Source organism: Apiospora aurea (assembly GCF_038362705.1).
Source record: "Apiospora aurea strain CBS 24483 chromosome Unknown utg000001l_segment0_segment0, whole genome shotgun sequence".
Lineage (NCBI taxonomy): Eukaryota > Fungi > Ascomycota > Sordariomycetes > Amphisphaeriales > Apiosporaceae > Apiospora > Apiospora aurea.
The window spans coordinates 1,988,480-2,006,495 of NW_027117388.1; the positions used below are offsets into that span (position 1 = coordinate 1,988,480).

The 18,016-nt window shown below is 53.9% G+C and overlaps 2 protein-coding genes across 2 annotated transcripts; both read right to left on the reverse strand.

Annotated features, from left to right (window-relative positions):
* Positions 1–4,390: 4,390 nt before the first annotated feature.
* On the reverse strand, positions 4,391–5,380 carry PG986_000629 (putative phosphoinositide-specific phospholipase C; the record flags this gene model as incomplete). The annotated part of the gene is made up of 1 exon (XM_066836851.1): positions 4,391–5,380. The coding sequence occupies one exon, from the start codon at positions 5,378–5,380 to the stop codon at positions 4,391–4,393; it is 990 nt and encodes a 329-aa protein (XP_066705744.1).
* Positions 5,381–5,405: 25 nt separating this feature from the next.
* PG986_000630 (PLC-like phosphodiesterase) lies at positions 5,406–7,820 on the reverse strand (the record flags this gene model as incomplete). Its single annotated transcript, XM_066836852.1, has 1 exon — positions 5,406–7,820. The coding sequence occupies one exon, from the start codon at positions 7,818–7,820 to the stop codon at positions 5,406–5,408; it is 2,415 nt and encodes an 804-aa protein (XP_066705745.1).
* Positions 7,821–18,016: the final 10,196 nt, after the last annotated feature.

The window sequence follows — 18,016 nt, forward strand, 5'->3', positions numbered from 1 at the left end:
CTATCGCGGCACTGGTTCATTGCCCACGAAGCATGCCCCAGAGACCCCCTCAAGATGTATGCTCTCCAACTTGACTTCTTATTTTCTCTTTCTTTTTGGCACAAGTACCCAACGAAGGGTCTCGCATGTATCGGCGTATTGACACATCACGCAAGTATCCAATGCCAGTCTCCCAAACATGCATGCCCCAGTAACCGTTGAGGCCAAAGTCGAACATAACTCTTCTTGGAGTACCACTGTATCAAAGCTGCCACTCCTCTCACTAGAATAAGTATACGTACTTGTTGTACTGTTGAGTGTTGGTATTGGTATCTGGTCGCGATACTGATGGAAACAGCATCATGTAATATGTATGCGCACCTCGTAGGATGTCAATCAAGTCACACGCAACCTTGATCTTTCCTCTTCTTCCTGTCCATATGGTCGTGGTAAAAGCTCTGGCATATATGGAGGGATTCGTGCCAGAAGGAGAATACAGGCAAGACGCCTGGCAAGAGCCGATCCACTAGGAACAACAAAAAGTACACTTGCGGTGATCTCAACTTGCCAACGACCAGAATATTCTCGTGTGAGCTTCGATGTGGGCTTTAGAGGTGTTATCGTCCTTATATATGCCGCAAGCCAGTGTCGAAGAAGGTGTGTTTTTGTTAGAGTAGATGTCCTACTAAGCCCCTGAATTACAGGCTCGAAGCATGTAGGCACCCCAGGTTGCCCAGCCAAGCAGTCGGCTTGTAGATTTGAGCGAGCTGCATGCACCATTGCATTTCTCTCAGGAGTGTCTTATTTCAATGATGTTACCGCTGATGTCAGCACACGACATGTGCTCATGAAGCAACCATCTCACGACTAAAAGTACGGCAGGCAGATGGCAACCAAGCCAACGAGGTACTAGTAAGTTTACGCCCAAGGACAATTCAGGGAGTAACGATACTGTCTCTGCCCCTTGTTCAAAGAATCACAGGTGGAAAGACATTGGCATGCTAGGCCGTGTGACCTTAGGAGCTAGACACTACACTGTGCTGTGAAGATCGATATGAGAGCCAACGTTCGGGGGTCATCTCTAACAGATCATTGTGCGGAGCGTCAAGAACCTTCATTACGGCCTATACGCGGAAGGGCATTGTTCTGGCTTATATATCTATCGCGTGAGGGACACGGAAAAACTAGGCACTTATTCTATGACTGAGGCGAGTTTGTATTAGACCAGTGAGTGACGCGATAGTGCAACTGAGCACCAACCTGAGCGCCAGTGTAAGCTAATTCAATGGGAGGATGAAACTATGGATCTTGCAATGAGCGACTGTTCCTTGCCTCGGGTTTCCCTTTCGAGGAAGCCCAACGATGAGATAGCATAGCGCGATCCAGACTGAAGACTGTTGATGTTTGCTCTAGACGGCCTTGCTAGAACGAGCTCTCCCTCTATGACTAATAAGCTTGTTGTCGTATGTTTAGCAAGAGGCCTGCCCCGTGTAATGAACATCGGCCCACGAGGCACTAAGGGGGTTTACACAGTACGCTACGTGTTTCAGAGCTTCCTTTGCATTTGATGTACATCGATCATCACAGGTACTTCGAGCAGACGTATAAGGTACGTCGACGGCATGTTTCTTTCTTCAACACCATGCAGGGCAGGCAGGCAGCCACTTGCCCGCCCAGCCGGCCAGAGAGAGACCCATGTCAGTCTCCCAGTCCGACACGGGGTGTCCGTGAATCAATCCCAGTGTGGAGGCGGCCGCTGCGGCCTGCGGGGAGGGCGGGATGGACATTGCGCACTGCAGAGGAGGAAGCAAGCAACACGCGAGTGTGCTCTCTGTCTGGCCCCCGTCGCCTCGTTGCCTCGCCCGCGCACTACGTACATAGCTGTCGAAGGACAAGACAGTGGCCCAGGCCGTGCCGCGTACCGCCGTCAGCCCCTGCAGTTGACAGCTGAAGTTTTTGCATGCAGGGAATCGCGGCCTGCAGTAGTGCCCAGCGGGATTGAGTTCCATCGCGCTCCCTTGGCGGTTCTGCTTACCGCATTCATTCATTCCATCCAGGCAGGCAGGTTGGAGGCCTGCCAGCCTGCCGACCGGTCTGCCGGCATAGCTGCATGCACGCACGCACGTGCGTGAGTGGTGTCAAGAAACGAAGCCGGGATTCGATCAACCGGGGTGGTTTGAAGATATGCGCCCACTGCAGCCGTCGATGAATGAATGGCTGGCTGGTCTGGGCTGGGGGGGGACGGACTGCAGCCGAAGCGGTAAAGAAGAGACGGACAGACAGAAAGAAAGAAAGAAAGAAAGAAAAAATTGATGTTGCCATAGCAGAGGGCAATAACGGCACGCACACCGCACCTACATCATCAGCTGAGGTCAGATCAGGGCAAGGGAGCGAGGAGGGATTGGTTGGCGATGAGAGCAAGATGCGCGATGCACAGCCCTCTCTGCCCCGGCGGTCGCATCCCCCGCCCATAAGTACGTGCCCGTCGTTGTTTTGTCTGGTTCGGGTCGGGATTTGGGCACGAGGCACGACTCCTCGACGCCTCCACTGCGACTCTGTCTGTGACCCCCTCGTCCCGGCGCGACCTCGTTGGTTACCTGTTTTGCTCACCGCAGTTTCCGCTGTCTGAGGAAGCGCGCTGCCTGGCAGTGCTTTTTGTCCAATCATGTTTTTCTTCCCTCTCTCTTTTCACCTTTCGCACGACGGGGTGAGCGAGATCTGCAGCGGTCAGAAATCAACCCCTCCCCTGCTCCCCTGCCCGCCCGTTTTGACCCAACAAGCCGCCGTACGGGGATTTGCGCAGCGGTCAACTAACTCGTTGGAACCGCTATGCCTATCTTCAACTTGAAACAACCCAGGGAGCCTCGGTGTGGTTCCATATTGGGGACAAGGGAGGTATCCACGCGACTTGACTCGACAGCAGAAGCAAAGGGAGATAGATATGAATGGATCCCGACAAGGAGACAAGGAAAAGCCCGACCGTTTCTCCTCGTCTCCATCTCCTTCAAGAAATGACGTCGGTGCGCCCCCCCCCCGGGAGCGATGTTTTAGCCTAGTGGTAACCCCGGGCGCCTCCCCGGCGTATCAGAGGCCACCGAGCCCGTGAACCCCTGGCAAGATGGGGGGTTACGTCCCAAGTTCTCGGGTCCTCTCACGGCTTGCCTTTTGCTCCTGGCTCCTGGCCCCTTCCACCAGGTGCCCGACTCCGCCACGACGATCCATGTGATTGGGTTTGCCCATCATGGCAACCCGAAGAGTATCAGTACAGCTCGATGTCTCATTACATCGGAACCCTTAGAGTGCCAGTAAGGGCGCAGATTGATCGAGTGGGGAACTAGCATCGAAACAGGGAAAATGCTACCCTCTATGAGGGTCTTGGCAGGCACCGATGCATCGCGGCTACCGGCGGGATCTACGGCACATTTCACAAGGGTAGGAGATGAGGCAATTAAAAACATGAAAGTGAAAAGAAGAGAACAATGCCAAGGCTTACCGCTGTGACCTGACATGACATGAAGGGGAGGGAAGCAAATACTGCGAAGCGTGGCTGCCATAGTTGCGACATGTTCTTCTTGCTCACAACTCGGGAAAGGCATCAAGCAGTGGTTCATGTTGAAAATATGTTCCCATTTCAGTATTTTACACTTGTACAAGGTTCGTAGCGTGAGCCACTCGCATCTGTATCTTGGAAACAAGGTCATCAAGAAGGGGATATGTGCGCTGTGCAAGCGATCCCATATTCGTAAAATTCGTAATGACTCTTCTAGTCAAGGAGTATCAGGTGTCTTGCCTAGACCTTCTCCAACTCTTACAAAGCGAAAAAGTCGTCTGTTCCCGTCTTCATGGAGATGCTCAGCATCCCGATCCTTCGCCGTCCCATGCAACCAAGATGCCTGAAATAACCCTCGTCCGCCATGGGATCGATTGTGCAGACGTTCAATGCTAAGCGCCCCCTGAAATTGCCGCCGCCGCCGCGGTTGAGATCATGCGCCCCGACAAATGACGCGATATCAACTTTTTTTTTGTGTGGTTCCCCGTATCTATCGTCCCAGCCCTTCCAAACACCTGAAATGCGATTCCCTTGCCGAGGGTGCGAGCTCATTCTCGGTCGCAGCTGGCCAGTTCAGCCCCCCCGGCCAAACCCATCTGAGATGAAACCAATCCCTCGAAACGCCGTTGTGACCTGGGAAAACAAAAAAGAAAAAAAGTAAATGCACTATGTCCGCTAATGTCCGCAATGCGCCGTTCTCATGTGATCGGAAAGGGTATTCTCGCGTAGATCAAAAACGAAGCTGGGGGAATCATTGCAAAAATGGACCTGGGCTCCCAAAAGGCCGAACCATCTTCCGCCGCGCGCGCGAATATGTTGATACATGCTCCATGTCCTAACCAAGCGCAGGCAGAATATCTGTTATACAGTTCGAACCAGTGAGCTGTCCGAATAGCCACTGTCGAAACTAGACTTCTCCACCGTCTTCTCGGCCGCCAGCTTCGGGTTGCTGTTGTAGGATCGATTGAAGACCTTGTTCCCAAGCGTCTTGATCCGGCCGACCGGCTCGCTCTCGTCCCCGGGGTTGACGTAGACATTGGTGACCGGGCCGCGCTCGATGCGACAGAACAGGGTCGAAAACAGGTAGCGATCCCCATTCGGATCAAGCAAAGGCAGGGTCCGATAGCCCTCCTTTAGATTGCAAAGTTTCGCAGTGTACGTCGCCATGGGTGCCACGCGCTCGTTGCGCTTCTCGCCGTCGGGTGACATTTTCACGCTGAATTTGACAAAGACCAGCTCCGGGTACTTTGTTGTTAGTTTAAAGTGGCACTTGTAGTCGAAGACGGGATTGAACCCGTTCTCCCGGACCACTTTCGTCGTGTACTTTAGAGGGGTGTCGGTGGGCGTAGGTATGCCGACACTGCTGTCGTGCTTGTCTCGCTTGTCGTTGGCATGGAACACCTCGACCTCGACGTACGGGTCAACGCTGCGGTTGGCCGGCAGGTTGCCGGGGCGCATGAGCTGCTGGGCCGAGATCACGTCGATGGTGAAGGATACATTCTTTCGCTCCAGCTTGCCGACGGCCTCGTCGGGGAGGCCTTCCCGCAACATGCGAATCTCTCGCATCGAGTGGGGCTTCAGGACATAACCCGACTGGTCCGTGCCGCCTTCGAACATGGCCTGGTTGAGCTGCATACCGTGGTCGAATGTCTGCCAGTTGAGTGCCGCCATCTGGACACCCTTTCGCCAATACATCAGCGGGTTGAAGTTGTGCGAAGTGAGACGGTTGAACTGAGGGTATACCCGCATCATGAAGCGCATGTTGTGCCGGTACAGAGCATCTTTGTACTCCTTCGTCTTCGTGTGTTTGCTGAACGTTCCTTCCATAAAGGACAAGATGTGGAAGGGCATCTTGCAATCGAGCGCAGCAAACCCGTCAAACTTGACGCCCATGCAGTAGACCCCCCAGTTCGCCGAGGGCCGGGACGATCTTGCTTGTCTTCTTCTTGTTGGGCGCACCTTCACTGCCGCTGTCGTCGCTGGTGTTGCTGCTCACAGTGTCTTGGACCTCGCCTTCGGTAATCGTGTTGTATCGTTTGCCAACTCGCAGGCGGGACGACTCTCGGGGACTGAGCAGCGGGCTGTTCGAGAGGTACTGGGCCGGTACCGCGCCATTATCCGCCGCTACTGGTTTGGTATACGGCGACGTAAGGCTGTTGGTAAGACTGTTGCCACGCCGGCGTCCGGTAGACGAGGAGGGAGTTCTTCCTTTTCGCGACTCGTCTACGCTCGGCGCGGCCGCCTTCACCTTGATTAAGACCCGATGCTTGAGCTGAGACGGGGATGGCAGTTTATCAGAAGACGGATCCAGCGGTGTCGTGACCAAGCGAGTGCCGAATATCTCCTTCATGATGTCGGCCATGAGCACCTGCTGCGCGTTGTTGCAGTGCACCTCGAGAGACACCAGGAGGGGGAAGGGGCTGGCGACGAAGGCGTACTTGTTAACAATGTTGATGACTTCGCGGAAGGAAATGGCGTTGGTCATGGCATATCCGTGCTGGACCTGGGGCTGTCCATCAGAGCCGTCCCAGCAGTCGATCTCGATGCTGCGACAGCCCTTGACGAGAGCGGTGATGTAGCCCTCGACGCTGGACAGGTCAGCTACCTGACGACCCAGCAAATACGTGTTGTGGGAGCTCGATATAAAGTACTCATGCAGTGGCCGGTCGAGGGAATATTCCGCAGGCTCACGTGCGAGAGGTAGGTTGTAGGTGGAAGTGAGATACGCAGCAAAGGCCTGCTCGGTCATCCGGGGCAGTGGGGTCTCGCCGTCTCCTAGCTCGCCGGCTGTCGGCTTGGGTCGTCGGGCGAAACGGAGAAACTTGGCCTCCCAGCCGCGTGGGTCAGCATCGACCTCCTCGCCTTGGGTTTCACGCAAAAACGCTGCAAATTCGGGCCAGGTAATCCCCGTTTCCACATCGGTAATTGCCGCTCCACGGTAAACCGCGCGAATGTCGTCCCGGCGCTTCATCTCGCGGACAAAGAGTTGAAACTCGCCGTAGTTCAGGCGTCCCGTCTTGGTGGCGTCTGCCAAAGTGAACTTGCTCTGCAGCTGCTCGGACGAGATGTGGATGTGCAAGTTGCGGCATACACGCTCGACGCCAGGGAGGTCGATCTCCTCGTCGTCAAAAGAATGTGGCCGTCCCTCGAACTGCTTCGCCATCTCGCTGGCCCAGTACGCGCGAATGGCCTTCTCGTTGAAAGACATAAGAGATGTCATGAGATCTTGGCGATGCTTTGAGATGGCGTCTAGGGCATTCACCCAGTTGTCAAAGGTCTCCTCATCCTCGGCAATCAGGTGCATGACCTTGCTCTTGGACTTGTCGGCAACGGCGTACAGAATCGAGAAGAATCGGCCCTCCTCCGACTCGGGTACTTCGAAATCGAGACGATATTGCCGAATATCCGAACCGACTCGAATCTCTTTGATATCGTCAATGTATATGGATTTGGACGGCCGGCTTTTGTCCCAGGTAACCTTGGCCGCCTCCGAATCCAAGACGAGGAATATCTTCTTGTTTTTCCTCTTCTTGGAAACCTTCAAGATGGATGTCCCTTTGATCAGGGCCAACGGTATGACGGGTCCGGCGTGCGCGCCGACGGGAGACAATGATCCAGTGTTGGACCCAGGGTTGCTTGTCGACGATACTTCCCGTAACGACCCGTTCATCAGACCCAGAGCGTTGTACTCGTCTCTCTCGTCTGTGAAGCCGTCGTCCGAGTCACTGTAGAAGACGGCTTCAGGGGGAGCAGTATTGTTGCTGTCGCTCCTGCGGCGCAGAATAGCTGGGCCGATGGTACCATCTCGGCCGGCAGGTGTGACCGATGATTGTCGGCGAGTGGGTGCGAGCTTCTTGGCCCGACTTGATAGTCTCCGCATGAGACCTCCCTTCGTGTCTCGATCTCGACCTTGCAGGGCTTCAGCTAAGGAATTGGCGCTAGGAGCCACGCTAGGATTCATCGAGTTGACGCTCGGCATGCGTGACAGCTGATGGTCGCGTATTATCAAGGGGTCACCCAGCATCAAGGGGGTGGGCGGGAACTGGTCGACGTCGCGGCCCAGGAATGGAAAGGGCTCGGGTGAAGCCTGGACGGAGCCGCCTGCCATCAGTGCGGCGTACTCTGGCGTCATGAGGGGCGAGTCTCGTGGTAAGCTCGAGGCCATGGAAGAGGCGCTCATGGTCGAGGAGGGTATTGAGCTAAGTTTGGTGTTCGCCAGGGCGGCTGTCTGCACCTGGCTGGGGCGTCGCCGCCGCTGTAAGGAACCCTGGGAAGAGCCCTGGATAGCCATGGGGGAGTGGTCGAGTTGGCATTGGGATCGGGGCTCGACCGTGGATGTGAGGTTGGAAGAGAAGGCATAGTGTATGTGCGGGATACAGCCCGGCGCGGTTTTCTACGCGGTAGGTCGGTATGGAAGAGCAGCGCAGGACAAAGACTGGGCTAGACGAAGAGGCGTGGCATCTATGAAGAGGAAAGTCCAGTTGGTTTCGTGGGCCTCATGATTCTGCCAGTCTGGGAGAATAGGAAAAGGTTCAAAGCTCAGTGGCCCATGGACAAGTGGGCGGTAGAGGAGAGCAGCAAGGGTTTATAAAGATGCAGGCGAATCTTAGCATACACGGACGCAGCCGTGACGGCCGTAGCTGGAAGGATAGCAGGCTGATCCGGGACCAAGATGCTTTATATACAGTCTTCGAGGCAGCAAGTCGATAATACCCCACGATATCTATTGGGGTCCGAAGCTAAGTGGTGGGTAGGCCTACAAACCACCAGGAGTCGGAGTAGCAGCAGGCCTCGAAGTACTAGGCGAGTACAGGTACGGCTGTTCGAGGCAAGTACGTCGAGGTACCAGTGGCCGCGCAGATTGGCTGTACAGCATATGCGTGCGTGCAGCGCGGGTTGGGACCGTGGAGGTAAGCCTGCAACGGAGGGGTGCTGCAAGTGGCTGGCTCTTCTGGGCGGGAGAAGGAGAGTGTGAGAGAGAACAGAGAGAGACGAAGGTGGTGTTGGTCCTGTTGCAGTATGCAGGTCGCTTTTTTCGGCGGGAACCACGAGAGACTAGGGTAGTCAGATATGCAAATAACCCACACTGGCGATCGATATTGTCGCTGCTCCTTATGCCGCGAGGAGATTATCCCAACGCTTCCCGTTTGGTCCTCTGCGTTCGTCTTCGTGTCTTCTTGAGCTACCGGGAGATTGCAACTTTTTTTGTCTCTTCCTTTTGTGAGCACCGCGGGGAGGGAGAGAGAGAGAGAGAGAGAGAGAGCTGGAGCCAGGAGGAGCGTCCGCCTGACAGCGATTTCGTATGTTGTAGGTGATGGCGATGTTCACACTAGTTTCCCAATCACAATCGGCAATTGTTTCTGTCCAGTTCCCCCAATAGCACCGCAGTGATGCAATGCGCGCGACAAGCGAAGAGGAATATATAGAATTGGTTGTTCGGGGGCTGGCGCACGTCGTTGCAGTGTGCGCGGCAGGAGCTGGGCAGTGTAGTACAGCGTTGGTATATGCGATGCAGAGGCAATTGGTGCGAGGAAGAATCCAGGTGTGTCGATACTGGTGATTTGTAGTCGTTGGACGCAAGGCGGCTTTTGAGTGCTTCTCTCGCAAAGGCAGGACTTGAGGTTCACTTATGGTGCAGTAGACGGGGTCGGGAGATTATTAGTGACGGAACAGAGAAGGGATGAGAAGGCATGGCCGGACAGGGAACCAGGGTGGACGATCGACAGGTACGTACTGAAGACTCTAAACAAGTCGTTCAGCAGCTAAGGTAGCTAGCCTGGGAAGCCAGGGTGGAATAAAAGACACCGAGAAAAAAAGGGAAATCAAAAAAAGGAGGGGGTGGAGAGAGAGATTACTGTGTGTGCGCAGCAGAGGATAGAGGGAGAGGACAATTGAGTACCCGCTGAGCTGTGCTGCAGTACTGAGCAACAAAAAGGAAACTCTGCAGGTGTCGGCTGTGGAGAGAGGCGCATTGTATTGTACAGTAAGACCTGCCCGTAGCGTGTACATGCGGCACAGGTACAGGGAGGAGCGAGGAAGATAAAGAGAAGGAAAAATCAAAAGGGAGTACGGCACAGGCCCCCTGGGGCCATGAGGGGCAGCGAAGCAGGAGGAGATCGATGACTCTTTGCGGGCACAACTCAGGTTGACTGGTTGAGAGCGAGCGGCATGGGGGCGTATCCGAATTAAGAAATCAGACGAGACACACCCAGCACCAGCCAGTGCAGTACACTGGACTTGGCTACGGTCGCTCGTACGTACAGGGGATACCCCAGAGTTGGGCTGATTCAAGAATGTATCGCTACGCCGTGCGCTGTACTCTTTTTCCATCCTCGCAGGTATCCTTCCTCTTCCTCTCTCTCTGCCCAGGTGCCCGGCCTTTTTTTCCTCAGCATGCAGGCCATGCCGGTCAGATCCAGGGGTAGGACAGCAGCAGCGCAGCAGCCGTGTACCTACCTAGCTTTTTCCGGTGCCCTAGCCACAAGCACACTGTGCATGCATTCCTTTCATTCTTTCCCTCTCTCTCATTGCCATTGAAAAGTACTCGACAGTGGGTAGGTACACATCTACATCAATCTCATCAAGCCCACGCATGTAAGGTTTTTTGACGTTTGGAAGAGACGATTTTAATCCGCTACTGCCGAGAGTAGAGTTCACATTCCCATTCCACGATCATGCCCAACCAATTGGATAATTCTCGGAAAGGCTGGTTCTAAAGCTTCGGTGGTTAGCACGCGCTGATGTATTTGGGCAGAGAATTCAATGATTGACCAGACGTAAACAGTTTTGTAGATCTCCTTAGTATCAGTCTACGTATGGATTGTGTATTGCAATGCATGAGGTACGGTACATGTGACGGCCACATGAACCTATGGAGCGAGGCAGGTCATGTACAGTGGCGATGGATCTGAGCCAACCCCGTTCGTTGGGCGAGCACTCGAGCTGCCCAAGACAGAATGACAGGTTTTATGCTAGAAGGAGTTGGGAGGAACCACCGCGACCGTTGTGCTAGGCTAGCAGGTGCGCTAGGTATTGGTCTGGCACTGCACACCACGACACTAACTACGACAGCTCCCCAGCGTGGTACTGTTCCGCCGTCCAACTCGCTCAAAGAATACCTATGATCAGGATAACGCGCTGATGACTAGAGAGTGGGACCGTCGCTGACGGTTCCAGGAACAAGCCTCCTAAGGAGTAGGTAAGTAACCTGAGCATATGGCGATGCCCCATGGATGCTATTGCCAGCCAGGGCATCCAAGTACATGGCCAGACGGATATAGGTGGTGCGACAGTGGGAGGCGTGTCTATAGGCACACACAAGAGACTCCACTGACATCCAACAATGACTTCACCACCCTATATTGGGTGACAGCGCAATTACCTATAGGTACCCAGCCTATGAATTGACGTGTTCGTCATTGGCGCACCTGTCCGCCGCGTTTATCCCAGCCAACTCCCCTGCCCAGGGTCGAAATTCCAGAGCGCGCAAAGTGGTCAAATTGGCGTTTGATACTTGGGCAGGAGCGTACGTACCACTGGGCGCGAGTTTGGAAGTACTGCAATAAGTATTCCGAGTTAATAATGTGGCAGTAGTTCGCATTCCCGCTGGTCTGAGTGAGAAAACCGAGCATGGCCCCGACCGAGGCAAGGAACGAACAGACAGGGCGGACTATCGAGCTCAATGCACCTACGTAATTTACGTTTGCTAGTAGCCATCAGGCCCAAACAATCAACAACAAAGGCCAGCAGGGAGAGCAAGGAGAGCAGTGTGCATAACTGTGCTCTTCAATTTGATTTGTAGCTATGTGTATGCATCAATGTATATACTCTAGCTGGCTCGACTTGCCGAGTATACCGTACGCGGGCCCGGATTTGATCTACCACGAGCGCGTATCCAGACCGCTTGAGATGTACAGTTTGTATTTTTCTCTCGCGCGCGCTCGCTCTTTCTTTCTGCCTCTCCCTCCCTCTCTGACCTCCTCTAAACCTGGGTCCAGAGACTGGGGGAGATGAGAGAGATTGCAAGATTAAAACCGAATCCAACCTAACCCAGATGCATGTGGCAGGTGGGGCCCAGAAGCACCTAACCCTACCATTGTACCCAGTACCGAGCAGATTGGAGTCAAGCAGAATCACAATGAATTTGGCCAAAAACCCGGAGGCCCATAGACCGTAGCGCATGGTCATATGTGTGCCAGCACATTATGAATGCCTTGTTATTTGTCTTTGATCGACAATACTGTTGAGCCACACAGACACAGACACACAGCACGACAGTCGTCGACTCATCTTCTCCCCTGACAGAATATCACTCCCCCCTTGGGTCCGATAGGGCTCGAGGCGCAAGTACAATCGTGAAACCACGGCGAGAATGGCGAGCGCATTACCCAATCCGCCCACGCATAGCAGCATCACGATAAGAGACCGGCCAAGGGCAGCTGGAACCGTACCGTCGCTTCGAGAAGAAGTGGACAGTGTGACCTTACCTCTTGTAACCTAAGCTAATTGCGAAACAATACGGGGAGTGGGCTGCTCTGGCGATCATCCGGCCGTCGGAGAGGCTCCATCTCCAGTCAATAAGGGCAAGAATGGTGCCACTGTTTTATTAGGTCGCCAACCTTATTGCTGGCACTCTACTCAGGGACACAGCAGGTAAATTTGATACTTTGCTAAGGAAAAAAAATCCATCGTGCCTGGCTGAGCTCCCTGCCCGTTCTTCCGCACGCATGGCAGACCATACCGGGGAACAGCAGCATCCATGCCTGATACCATCGCAGATGGTGAAATCTTGCATGGGCAAATCGCCTTACTACAAATGTACAGGTGCTGCGCTAGGGGGCCAGCTGACAGTGAGCCGGTGGTGACGGCATCATCCGAGAACCCGTATCCGTCAGTGCTCGCCCCTTCATTCCGTTGTTTGGACTATGTTCGCCGTCCTAAAATAACTGCCTACACCCTGAGGGCCTCTTCACAAGCCGACATTGTACCTACTGTGGGTGGGCACCAGGGAAGCGGTCGAACGTCATGTTCTTCTATTCAATGCCGGTTGAAACTGCTTGTGCCTCTGGCTGCCAGGTCAGGAAACTGTCGTGATGCGTTTGTCTGTCCGCCTTCTGATCTGGCTGGGCCGGGAACGAGCCTGTTGTCTCTGAAAGCTTCATTTTGTGTGAACGAACAGACAGGACGCTCCGCCAACCGTGCATGAACCCATTTTCCCCAGACTCCCAGAGAGAGTCTTATGAGGAAACCCAAGGCTCTGCGGTTCTGCTAAGGTCCTCATTTTGTTTTGTTCCGCTACCTACCTCGCTTTTAGCACGGCAAGACAGACTGTGAGGCAGCCTTCTCTCCCCACTCGTCAAAGCGATCTACCTTGGTTTCCAAGCGCACGCCTATCCTTATTTGCCATGTGTTTTGCAACGATTCAGAACGGCGCACGACCGGGACCCGGCGTGTTCATGGTGTCCCGAAAATCGTCTATGTCCGTCTTGATCGCAATCTTGCAGTCTTGCAATCGTCTTACGCCGCAGCTCCCGGTATGGGCAGTTACATGCGATACCGAGCGCTGAAAGATAGTACTGGTACACGCCCTCGGGTCTCATTCGTCGGCACAAAAGGCGCTGGAACATGTGCTGTGGCCTATCTGAATGACTGTTTTCCAACTCCGCATCATCAGATGGGTAAAAAGGCACGGTGGCAGGGATTCTTCCTATAATTGCAAATTGCAGTCGGTCAGCCGGGCAGTGATTGGTCGAGGCGACCTGTATTAGGAAACACCTGGAGGGAAACGTGGACTTTCACCGCCCAGCCTCATTATTGACCCCAGACAGTCGTCGCCGCGCCGCTACAGCTAGTGCTGACCCGGTTGTAGACCAGTCTGCTTTCGTCATTGCCATGCCTCAAGATCAGCCTCAACAGCGGGCTTCGCGGGGAGAAGAGTGTGCCACGAAATACGACGCCGAGCCGCCAGCTTGTCGAATTGGCCATATTGGGACTTTGTTCAGACATATGGACGTCGCTATACTCTAGGTTCAATATCACATCTCGTCTTGTGTTTTACACCCTCAGGCTGGGGTTACATCAGGTGAGACCAGTGATGTGATCCCGATGCTTATTAATTGGATGTAGTTCTTGTCCCCTACCTGCTTCGCCAATACCACAGCCGCCGTGTGCGCAATACAACTAGGCGATTGGCGTATACTCTCTCTCGTATGTGGTTCTCGACAACTACGAGCAGGGGTCAGAGTGTCACGAGGACAGTTTCTCGCATGCGCGGAATGGTAGCCATGCCAGGGCAAACGTTGCGGTATTATCAGGGGTCTCAACCAATCAGCGACTGCCGTCAGCAAGACAGATTTACCGTTTGTATATGTTCTTTCGAGGCGACTAGCGGCCCATACTATTGACCAAAAGCCGTCGCGATGCGGGCTATCGTCTGGCACGGACGGTCCTTATCTTTGCGTGCCATCGGGATTTCCTCCTGGAAGCTTACCGAAATGATTCACGGCGCCGACTGCATGAAACACCCTCGACTGCCAATAGGACCAGTTTCCGTCTTGCATCGAAGGCATCAGCTGGCTTCCCATCATTTGGGCAACGCCCGAAGTCGCACCAATCAGCAGCACGACGTATGGGTTGCAATTCTCATGAGTAGAGGGCCATTGGCAGGGCTATCAAGAGAGGGGGGAAATTGTTGCAACGTGAAGCTGCAAGATGGAGCGATCCAGCATGTTTCCGAGTTGACAAGTCGCGAATTTGAGTTCTATAGAACACTAACAGTAGAGTATAACCAAGGCAGATGTTGAACCTAACATCAGTGGGCCTTGAGGGAAGTACTCCTACTGTGTGTCAGGCACAGCGGCGTGCTCATTCGCAGGATTTGGAGGGGTCCGGCTGCCCCCATTTCCCCAGTCCCCCAGTCCCCCAGTCCCCCAGGAAATAGTCTCGTCATATTGCATGCATACGTCATGTCAAGAACCGCAACACCGCTCTGATCCTGGCTATGATCGTTTGATCCCCAATTGCACCTTTCACGCTGTTCAACGAGCCCGCTGTAAGGGCAAGTTGCGATATATTGATCATGCGTATCCGAGGGAAGCAATCGCCTGTTCTCGGAAGTGGTTTTCAACCGGTGAGGCTCAAAGTTGACTCTTGAGAGGCCAGTTCATATGACTTGCATACGAGCTTGCCCGGGCCTAATACGCCTGTGCGTCTATCTTGGCAACCCAGGATGAATTGTTGCTAATAAATCCTTTTGCTCTGTATACTACCACTGCATACTACTACAAACACACACATGCATCATGCGCACGGCAATTCATTTTGATACTTTTCAGAACCGGCCAACCAGCTCGGCACTTTCTCCCTATTCTTGCCTCTTCCTTGCTTTCTTTTCCCTGTGAGAATGCGCGCGCAACGCGGCGTCTTTGCCATGTACGTTGTCCGGCCCCCAGAGGGAGGTCGTGGTACGGCCAGATGGCGCGATGGCCTGCATAGGTACCGCTGGATACATACAAGCCTCCTCCGAAGCGAAAAAGATCCGCTGCGGAATGGCATCGCCCGGCTGTTCCGCGTCCAACTTGCAGCCGCATGCTGCAATCGTGCAGCTGGGACATGCGTATTATGGGCGGAACTGCTCTGCGTGAATGGCCCGTTGGCGAAGATTGAGCTGCGAGAGTGGGAGAACAGCAGTTGATTGACGTCTTCCCTCACATTAGGTACTGATCAATTGGGATCCCACGTAGCAATGTGGTACCTAACAGCGGCAGCAACAGCAGCAGCAAGCAAGCAAGCAAGCAGCAGAAACAACAATAAGGCACACAAGGTTTGGGATTTGGCCGGTTGGGGGCGGGCCATCACGGTGGTTCGCAATGTCGCATTGCGCACCACCCCGGTCCGTCGATCGGCGTGAAGCTTCATGATCTCGACGCTGGATGCAGCTTAGCCGGCCAGTTGTCAAAAGGCCGATCCATCTGCCAAGGGGAATACTGGAGGCGTCCCTTACAAATTAGGCACTCTCCCAGGTCCTGCTTAAGCGAAGCAGGATCGCCCCCCTCCCTCTCTGTATGTACATTACATGGAGGCCCCGATCGTGAACAAAGCCGCTGCCACCACCCGTTTGGTACGATTGTGTGTCCTACCGTACTACTTCTGCAGATCACCACCCATGGGCGCCTCAATTATCATGGTGGTGGGTTCCTTTCGGGCGCAAGGCGCGGCTCTGAGGGTTTTCGCGTGTCCATCAATCATCTCTGTCCGTCCTGGGCAGGCAATTGGATTCCAAATTAGTGTCATATCACCCCTCATCCTGCACGTCCCGGCCGCTCGCTGCTCGATCATGATGGAATATTGGGCTACGTGATCCGTGGACATCATATGGACCACACGCAACTCGATATCTGCGCGCACTGCACCTACATACGCAACTGAACATGCACGCACATAGAACCATATCTGGCTCAGCCAGGAAATTCGTAATGGCGACGCAGCCTGTCGACGTCATCCGTGAGCTTGCGACTAATAGCATAGCTACATGTATGTTTGATAGAAGCTGCAAGCCCTTTGCAGGCCAATCAGAACTGTACAGGAAGCTGTTCCTCACGGGAGGTGAAGATTATCTCATGAGGGGCAGACAGGGCAGACAGGGCAGACAGGGCAGAGATGGCTTGAGGGGTTCTTGCGACCCGAACATACCGAACTCCAAATTGATGGGGACCTTTTTGGGCATCCATATAAACGCCGATCCGTTACTATATACTCCAGTCTATACTACATTCTGAAACAGTCGCCTATCTGGCCGCGGCACCTTGCAGTCTGCCATCGTTGATATGTAATTCTTATACACCCCTAACTAAACCTTACTGTGAGGAGGGAACAAGGGTGCCCAGACACTTGCAGCCACCGGGACAGGAACCGGCAGGCAAAGCTGCGAATGATGATGGGCGGGCAGCGGAACTGTTGGGAACAATGCCAGGCGGCCGCTGTTCGGGCAGGATGACCTGACCACCTCCACCACTCTCTACCTTGGACGCCGGACTCGTGCGCGTGTATGCAGATTTGATGTGTTGTGGGGAAGGAGAGACGATCCGAATACCAGGCTCTCACGATCACAAAATGGGGTGGAGCAGCTACAGTTTCAGCACCGACGAGCGACATTCCGAGTCGGGCTCTTGGCTCGTGGCTCGTGGCTCGCCATGGCGCGCCGCAAAGATAGGGGGATTGACAGGAGGCACGAGAGAAGGAGAGAGACAGAGAAGAAGCCTTGAAAGCAGGTTTCTGGGTTCCTGACAGGACGGAAACCAAGACCAGCCCGCCTTGGAAGTGAAGATGTCACGACGTCGTTTGTTTCTCCCCCCATGTTTCTGCTTCCTTTTACCCCAGTCCATATCGGCGCGGCAGAAGCAAATTCAATCTCGAAAGGGTGAGATATGTAGGTTACAGGTACAACACCAAGGAAAGACCCGTGTGGTTGCTGATTGCAAATCCCGACTACTGCTGCAATACATCATCCCTCCCCTGGTCCACCTAGGCTGGCTTCCGTGACGTCCATGGCACGCGAATAAGACTTGGAGCTCCATACTTTCTCATCAGACTACAACAACGGGTAACCGGCAAAAGGTCCACCACCAATTGATTTTGATTTTTCTTCTCGCCCTCTCTCTCTCTCTGCCTTCCTTCTCTAGTAGTGCATGCAGTTCCCGGGTGGATAGACCGCCTATGTCCGTATCTGATATCTATTTCTCCATCGAATCCCCAACTCCACGCTTTACGGGGACAGGGCAGGGCAGGGCAGGGCAGATGGAGCAATTGATCAATGATGGCTGGCAGGGGGTGGCAGCTATTATCAATGTGCGGCCCATCCGCCCAGGGAGGAGGAAACGCATCTCCAATCTCCAATGGCACCGTGTGCATTGTGTCGCCCTGGACGGTGTACAACGCAACGCTGGGGCCGTCAGGGGGGGGTAAGAAACGTTCCATCATTACAGCATGGAGAAGAAAAAGATGGTGTTCTTCTAGAAGCCAAAACTGGGGCCCTCATCCAGCTCGTCGGATCCATCGGTGCTTTGCATTTAACATGAATGTAGGTAATCTGCAATCTGTAGGTAGCGATGTACAGGTGATATCGCGCCTCTCTCTCTCTCTCTCTGGCCATGCGAAATCATGAAAGGCCTGGCATTGGGGTTTTCATTTTTTTTTATGTTTATTTTCCACAGGGTACACACACAGGTCAATACACACAAGTAGATGCTAAACCAACAGGCGGTGTGGGTTGCGACCGCAGACCTATACGAGCGATCAAATGAAGGTTCTCAAGTGAGGAAGCCGGTGCCTTAGATGTTGCGCTCCGCCTCACTTTTTGATAAGACAGGACTGGCTTTTGCTCTGTGGCTCTCTCCAGCAGAGAAAAAAAAGTATTAATAGACATTCTAATGCATAACCGGCTAGCGCTATTCTCAGCTGCATAGCCGCGTTCGTCAAGCAACCAGCCGT